The sequence below is a fragment of the Dendrobates tinctorius genome, unplaced genomic scaffold (assembly GCF_039654945.1).
Source record: "Dendrobates tinctorius isolate UK_male_01 unplaced genomic scaffold, ASM3965494v1 ptg000130l, whole genome shotgun sequence".
NCBI classification, from domain to species: Eukaryota; Metazoa; Chordata; class Amphibia; order Anura; family Dendrobatidae; genus Dendrobates; species Dendrobates tinctorius.
The window spans coordinates 3,903,878-3,912,582 of NW_027361798.1; the positions used below are offsets into that span (position 1 = coordinate 3,903,878).

Genomic DNA, 8,705 nt, shown 5'->3' on the forward strand with positions numbered 1-8,705 from the left:
GATAAAGGGTGAGGCTACGTGCATAGGCCTCCTCACCATCATCTGTAGTGACTCTGGACAAGTAATTCAGCACCCCAGTGTCCACATTGGTCCTGCTCTCTTGAATAGTGACCTGGCGCCTTCTTCTTATTCGCCGTGATGTAAGAGCAGCCTGTGGGGAGGGCCTGATCTGGGCAGTTGGGCTGCTGCTCAAGTTGCCCGGCTCTTCCAGGATGGGTGAGGTGGCAGCAGCAGACCGTCCTGGTGGTGTGTTGTGTAGGCCAGCCATTGTGTGGTCTTGTGATGCCTCCTCTTCAGCCATCCTTCTTGTAGGGGGAGAAGATGGGCCAGCCACCTCATCCCCTACAGGATCTATTATGGGCTCTGCCTCTGAGGCCGTTCCTCGATCCGTAAGGTTGGATTGAGTTCTGTTATGAAATAGAACAGAGGCAAAAATACATCAATATTTTTGTCCCTGTAAAGTATTTGTGTAATGTTTTTGTGTCATGTGGTGTGAGGTATGTACTTACGGTCTCAGAGCCAGAATTGGGGCGAGGAAGTTCAGCCGGTCATAGTAGATGTATTTGCGCTTTACATGGCCAGCATCCCCACTCCTGGACCGCTGCTGGCGTTCCCGGCGGTATTGGTCCCGGATGCTTCTCCACCGTTTCATCACATCTTCCACTGCAATGTGACAGGAAAGATTGTCAAAATCACATATTTGAGAGGTCACATTTTCTACCAGTAGTCTAGGCATGGGGCCTTCTGGGGTGTGCGTTCTACCCATGGTGGCATATGTAATTGGGCCGATACCCAGGGTCTCATTAGCTCCCCTGAAACTAATTTTATTGGCTAGGAGGATGAGGAGCTTGTGACCTAACCCCTAATTATGGCTGTGAGAAGCCACGTGTCACATCCTAATGTAACGGCCTCATGAGGCTAATAAAAGTACATGCCCAGGAAGGGGGGGGCTGATTGTAGAGTCATTTTATAGCGCGCGCTAACGGTAATTATATTTTTATTGTTGCACTTACGAATTTTCTGCTGCTCATCACGTGGTCTGTCACCAAAGTCATGTTACATCTGGCGACAGATGCGCCTCCATGACGCCTCCTTTCTTGTGCGGTTTGCATAGTTTGCATCGCGTGGGTCCCATATTTCTGGACGCTCCTGCACCAGCACAATGAGGAGCTCTACATTAATATATGTGGACGCCATGCTGCTGCTGTACTCCGTGGAGGCGTACTTCCGGGATGTCTGGAGCGCTTTTTGAGCTCATTTGCATGTCTACGCTTCCTGATGATGGATTGGCCCATTTCCTGTCACAAGCCAAAAGATCTGCGTATTGCTCGCAGGTCACACGTGTGTTCAGGGTGTAATCCGTATTTTTTGCGCACCCATAGACTTGCATTGGCGTATTACGGGCGTAGTACGCTGACAGTCCCAGCATGCTGCGAGTGGCACGGAGCGGAGGATACGGAGGAGAAATATACGCCTGGTGCGAGTGACCCCATAGAGAATTATTGGTCCGTGTCTAATGCGTGCTTTTTGCGCCTCTCACGCACCCGTATTCCTCGCCAGTGTGACTCCGGCCTAATACTCTATTAGTGCTTGCCACAGTGAATATAAGGCCGGAGTCACACTGGCGAGGAATACGGGTGCGTGAGAGGCGCAAAAAGCACGCATTAGACACGGACAAATGATTCTCTATGGGGTCACTCGCACCAGCCGTATATTTCTCCTCCGTATCCTCCGCTCCGTGCCACTCGCAGCATGCTGGGACTGTCAGCGTACTACGCCCGTAATACGCCAATGCAAGTCTATGGGTGCGCAAAAAATACGGATTACACCCTGAACACACGTGTGACCTGCGAGCAATACGCAGATCTTTTGGCTTGTGACAGGAAATGGGCCAATCCATCATCAGGAAGCGTAGACATGCAAATGAGCTCAAAAAGCGCTCCAGACATCCCGGAAGTACGCCCCCACGGAGTACAGCAGCAGCATGGCGTCCACATATATTAATGTAGAGCTCCTCATTGTGCTGGTGCAGGAGCGTCCAGAAATATGGGACCCACGCGACGCAAACTATGCGAACCGCACAAGAAAGGAGGCGTCATGGAGGCGCATCTGTCGCCAGATGTACCATGACTTTGGTGACAGACCACGTGATGAGCAGCAGAAAATTCGTAAGTGCAACCATAAAAATATAATTACCGTTAGCGCGCGCTATAAAATGACTCTACAATCAGCCCCCCCCCCTTCCTGGGCATGTACTTTTATTAGCCTCATGAGGCCGTTACATTAGGATGTGACACGTGGCTTCTCACAGCCATAATTAGGGGTTAGGCCACAAGCTCCTCATCCTCCTAGCCAATAAAATTAGTTTCAGGGGAGCTAATGAGACCCTGGGTATCGGCCCAATTACATATGCCACCATGGGTAGAACGCACACCCCAGAAGGCCCCATGCCTAGACTACTGGTAGAAAATGTGACCTCTCAAATATGTGATTTTGACAATCTTTCCTGTCACATTGCAGTGGAAGATGTGATGAAACGGTGGAGAAGCATCCGGGACCAATACCGCCAGGAACGCCAGCAGCGGTCCAGGAGTGGGGATGCTGGCCATGTAAAGCGCAAATACATCTACTATGACCGGCTGAACTTCCTCGCCCCAATTCTGGATCTGAGACCGTAAGTACATACCTCACACCACATGACACAAAAACATTACACAAATACTTTACAGGGATAAAAATATTGATGTATTTTTGCCTCTGTTCTATTTCATAACAGAACTCAATCCAACCTTACGGATCGAGGAACGGCCTCAGAGGCAGAGCCCATTATAGATCCTGTAGGGGATGAGGTGGCTGGCCCATCTTCTCCCCCTACAAGAAGGATGGCTGAAGAGGAGGCATCACAAGACCACACAATGGCTGGCTTACACACAACACCACCAGGACGGTCTGCTGCTGCCACCTCACCCATCCTGGAAGAGCCGGGCAACTTGAGCAGCAGCCCAACTGCCCAGATCAGGCCCTCCCCACAGGCTGCTCTTACATCACGGCGAACAAGAAGAAGGCGCCAGGTCACTATTCAAGAGAGCAGGACCAATGTGGACACTGGGGTGCTGAATTACTTGTCCAGAGTCACTACAGATGATGGTGAGGAGGCCTATGCACGTAGCCTCACCCTTTATCTCCGTGCCCTTACCCGTGAGGTCAGGCTCCGTATTAGGGGGTGTATTCAGATCCTGCTTGATGCAAGCACCCCCCCCCCCAATACCCCATATGAGGTGTTTGAATTTCTGGAGAGGTGGCAGCTCTCACCAAGAAATTTAATGCGCATGAGACCATCCACACAGATGCTTGCTCAAGCAGGGTCTGAACAGCCCCTAATACGTGGGCCAACACCTCAAGCCCTTCCTCCCCCTACCCATCCTTCTATTCCGCAGCCCCAAATGTCTTCATCAAGCCAACCCCACCAATATGGCCACTTGTACCCACCCAGTGTTGGAGGCTGGTCCCAACCTGGTTGGGGATGATCTGGCTATCTTGGTGGGTATGAGCCACGGGCCTACCAGAGCCAACAAGAAGCCCCTCACCATCATCATCATTACTCTGGCCAGTATCCCCAACAGGCCCAGGAGGCTGGACAACAACAGCATCATGGGCAACAGTATGGCCCCACACAGGGCGATGTTGGCCACAATGTCCAGCAGCACCCACAGGCTGTTCCTCCACGTTCCCCTTCCCCTACATATGAGGATTTATTATTCTAATGTTTGGAGATGTCCAGTGACATGTAACTGGTGCTCCTAATCTAGACCAAAAAAACAGGTGTTCTCCTTCACCAACATTTAGAACATAATTTAACACTCACATTTTTAAACAATGTTTTCCAAACATATGAAACAATCCATCATGACAGGCAACGCTACCTCACGCCTTTCACACAGATATTACATGTGTGTATAAAAGAGAATATTTAAATGCGCTATACTGTTACCTGAAAAGACGAAAATACACTACTCACTTGCTAATGCCTAGGAAAGGCGTGCTTGCCTTAGTGAAGTAGTCACCTTTGTTGTTAGCAATCTCTAGTAAAACAAATCAAGGCGACCAGCATTCACAATATCACGCTCTCTCTATGTCTTAACAAGTGAGTTTTGTATTTTCATCCTTTCCAGTATAGCATGCTTAAATATTGTCTGTTCTACAGACAGGTAATATCTGTGTGAAAGATGTGAGGTAGCCTTGCCTGTCATGGTGGAATCTTTCTATGATTGGAAAACATTATGAGGAAATGTGAGTGTTATCTTGTTGCCTTTATTTAGGTGATGGAGCTCACCCTTTGTTGCCAAATCTAGGTTAATGTAGTCATGCAGCAATGTTGTTATTGCATAATGTTTGTTGCAGTTTTTTTCTGTAATGTTAATTTTACACCAAGTTAAAGAAGGCACAAAGGGTCATTTTGGCCATTGCCAAATCTGTGTTATGGCAAAATTATGTTTGCCTTTAAGCAAAACAAAAAAACAAAAGGCAAATCTAAAAATTTGTCTACTCTAGTTAACGTCTCTGTGTGATTTCTCACAATCCCTCACAACATACTAACAGACACCAACCAATGCAATGAAACAGTCATAGAATCATTAAGGCTTGAGTAATATATATTTAGACACACTTAAAGCAACAAATTATAACATAGACACAGCATGCTCTTGCCAAGAAGTTGCCCCCTCAGGTGAGATAAAGTAATTTGTGAAAATATTACGCACTTTGAGGCCAGAGAGCGGTCTACGTTGAGGGTTGATAGGTGGTCTCACCCTGCGCACATTGTCCGGCCTACGCACAACACCAGCAGAGGAGGAACTATCATGTATCCTGGTGAAGTTATGAAGAACCACACAGGCTTTCACAACTTCATTCACATTTTGCTCACTCAACTGAATGGCAGACTGGAGGACCCGCCATTTGGCACAAAGAATGCCAAAGGAATACTCCACCAGTCGCCTAGCACGTGATAGGCGCAAGTTAAAAATTCTGCGCCTGTGGTCAAGGTTGTGCCGGGGATATGGCCTCATGACATTGCGTGATAACTGAAAGGCCTCATCTGCCACAAGGACATAAGGGACTGATTGTTCGGGGGAGCCTGGTAGCTGGCGTGGTGGTGGTAGATCCAACTGGTTGGTGCGTAGCCGCCGACCCATTATGGAAGTATTGAAGACTCTAGAGTCTCCCGTCCTTCCATAGGCCCCAATGTCAACAACTATAAACTTGTATTGAGGGTCTACCAGAGCCAACAATACAACAGAAAAGTATTGTTTATAATTGAAGAATTGGGAGCCAGAGTTCGGCGGCTTGCGCACCCTGATATGTTTGCCATCCAGGGCCCCAATACAATTTGGAAACTCGCAGTCCTCCTCAAAGTCCCTTGAAATCCTTAACCAGTCTTCCATCCTGGGCTCGGGCATGACCACCTGATGGAGTCTTGTCCAGATTTCTGCACATGTAGACCTCACTATGCCTGAAATGGTTGACTTTCCAATGAGAAACTCATGGTGGAGGGCGACATAAGACAGGCCAGTGGACAGGAAGCTGAAGAACAACAGAAATAGTTTAGTTTAGAATGGCTAAAGTAAAAAAAAATCAGTTACATGCCGACCAAACTTGGTAGGAAATGAGAGAGAACAACACACACATATTTGGTGGCACAATGACTAAGTGATATGCAGGACATATTAGATGTAACATTCTGGTGTGTCAGGTGAAACATATTTTGAGTAAGATGAGGGTATGAAACTTTGTCCAAGAAGGCCAAAAAACATAAATTAACACACACACATTATGAACATAGAGAATGTGGTTGTGTAGCACATACCGTATTGTGAGTAGAAGTCGCTCCTCTGCAGATATGGCTTTGCGCATCCTTGTGTCCTGGTAGGTGATCCCAGGGCGCACTGTCTCCAAGAGTCGATCAAATGTAGAAATGCTCATTCGACAGTACTGGTAAAATTTCTCCGGATGCTCCCGCAGGGAAGAATAGAGGCGGTGAAAATGACCTCTTGTGAGTCGTTGCCTCAAAGTGGATGTACCCACATGAGTCTCCTCCTCCGCGGATCCACTATCACAGGATATGGTTGGCCAAAGCGCCGTGACAAAAGCCGGGTAAAGAGAACCTGCTCAGTTGTATTGAATGTCAGACCCTCTGCCATGCTGCACAAAGAACACCAACACACCTCGTGAAAGCAAGGTGACAAATGGACAGAATGTAGGCAGCCACCTGTTCCTGAGTGTCTAAATAGGGTGCAGGCTAATGATTTAAATTGTTTGCAGGCCTCAAAACCGCTAAATGTCCATTTTGCAAGGCTGCGAGAAAATCTCGCCATACGGATTGCATACGGAGACACACATGCGCAAAATACGCGACCTCACCTTGCTTACGGATGACCTACGGAGCACTATTTAGTGGTGATTCATCCGTATTACGCATGTAAAATACGGAGCGTATTTTGCGCAGGTTAGTGTGACTCCGGCCTTATTATTATTCCCACTTTGCTAGAAGGCACTAAAAAAGGATTATACCCACAGTGCCAAGTACTAATAGCAGATTATACCCACTGTCTCAAGCACTGATCCCAGACGATTACATTCACTGTGCCAGACACTAACAGAGGATTATACCCTCTGTGCCAATCACTAATACCAGAGGATTATACTCACTATGCCAAGAACTAATAGGGGATTATACCCACTGTGCCAAGCACTAATAGAGGATTATACCCACTGTGCCAGGAACTAATAGTTGATTATACCCACTGTGCCAAGCACTAATACCAGAGGATTATACCCACTGTGCCAAGCACTAATACCAGAGGATTATACTCACTATGCCAAGAACTAATAGGGGATTATACCCACTGTGCCAAGCACTAATAGAGGATTATACCCACTGTGCCAGGCACTAATAGAGGATTATACCCACTATGCCAGGCACTAATAGCTCTCCGGTCAGGTGGAGGCGTCTGACTGATGATGATCTCCCAGAGATTGAATTATTTCCAGGCCGGAATCTCACATTGTCAGTAATTTCTCGTTCCTCCAGCGGCGCTGACAGGACGAGGTTTGCGGAATTTTCTTGTTAGCATAATACAGAGAAGCGGGAAATTCAAATCACCAACTGTCCTGTGCTCAGCCAATCAGCGAGAAAGGGGAGGGGCTGAAAATGCCAATTCAGGACAACAAACATCTCCGGTACGCGTCATCACTGTGCAGTTCTCACTCCGGTCCGCCTAGCCTCCATATAAAGCAGGACTCAGCGCTGACCCCGCACGGTCGTCTGAAGATTTCCTGAACGATGTCTGGTCGCGGCAAAGGAGGGAAAGGTCTCGGGAAGGGCGGCGCCAAGCGGCACAGGAAGGTGCTCCGTGATAACATCCAGGGCATCACCAAGCCTGCCATCCGCCGTCTGGCTCGCAGGGGAGGAGTGAAGCGCATCTCCGGCCTCATCTATGAGGAGACCCGCGGCGTCTTGAAAGTCTTCCTGGAGAACGTGATCCGTGACGCCGTCACCTACACCGAGCACGCCAAGAGGAAGACCGTCACCGCCATGGACGTGGTGTACGCGCTCAAGCGCCAGGGCCGCACTCTCTACGGCTTCGGAGGTTAATTGTATTCTCGTCTCTGTCCTGACAACCCAAAGGCTCTTCTCAGAGCCGCCCACATCTCACGTGAGAGGCTGCAATTCCCGCTGGGGTCTAGCGGTCGCTGCTGGTGTGATCGCCGGGACCGGCTTGTGACGTTGCGCATTGGGGGAGACGTTCTCTCTTCTGGAGCTGATCCAGTGAGTAGTCTCAGTGTGAGGTGGGGCACAGATGATCCGGGTGTATGGAGGAATCGATCGGCCGCACAGTCACCTCCTATGATGCTGCAGTTACTACAGAGCAGAAATCCGAGTGCTGGTAATAAATGTGGTTGTGCCACGTCTCCTGCTGCTGAGATCCTGTGGGTTGTAGGATGGCTGCGAGGAGTGGAATGCGGCTGCACTGATGAATGGACGCCGGTGTGAACGCTCCTGAGCAGCGGCTCAGGATTGGGGTATCAACAGGATACCTACATGCGATGAGAGGGGCTGTCTGTGTTTCTGCGCCACCACATGGGCAGGGAGGGACGGTGCAGGAATACAGGGTCGCTCTGCCTGTGATCAGGAGAACATCTGCCCACATCACACTTTGCGCCAATCACCGGATCTAAATCCCGGAGCAAATTATCATATACAGGAATATACCCACTGTGCCAACTGCTAATAGCAGGAATTATATCCACTGAGTCACCCACTAGAGAGATATATAGAGGATTATACCCACTGCTCTGTCACCAGGTCCCAACTCTACAGTAACGTCATCCGAGATGTGTGGAAAGGAATCAATGACCCCCAACTATGGAACCACAGCTCTGCCCCTAGTGCCGGCGCCTCCAACAGAGACCAGGAGGAGGTCGCTGCTCTCTATGGAGCTGCCCCGGGCTCAGTGGGTCCCTGTGATCTCGGGACTCGATGTCGCAGCCCGGGCGGCTCTCTTCCTCCGGACACACTGCGGTCCTGGCTGCGGCCTCCTCTCTCGGTGCTGCCCCTGTCTTCAGCCCCTGGAGCTCGCACCGCTGTTTGCACTTTCTGATCTATTCTGGGGTTGAGCCTTGTAACAGGGTGTATGGGCGCTATATCC

The 8,705-nt window shown here is 49.3% G+C and overlaps 1 protein-coding gene across 1 annotated transcript; it reads left to right on the forward strand.

The window, feature by feature from the left end:
* The first annotated feature begins 7,339 nt into the window (after nt 1–7,339).
* Nucleotides 7,340–7,651, forward strand: LOC141047981 (histone H4). Its single transcript, XM_073543355.1, has one exon. The coding sequence runs from the start codon at nt 7,340–7,342 to the stop codon at nt 7,649–7,651; it is 312 nt and encodes a 103-aa protein (XP_073399456.1).
* Nucleotides 7,652–8,705: the final 1,054 nt, after the last annotated feature.

Excerpts from the sequence above, each read along its gene's own strand:
- LOC141047981 (XM_073543355.1), top strand. The coding sequence starts at position 7,340 with ATGTCTGGTCGCGGCAAAGGAGGGAAAGGTCTCGGGAAGGGCGGCGCC.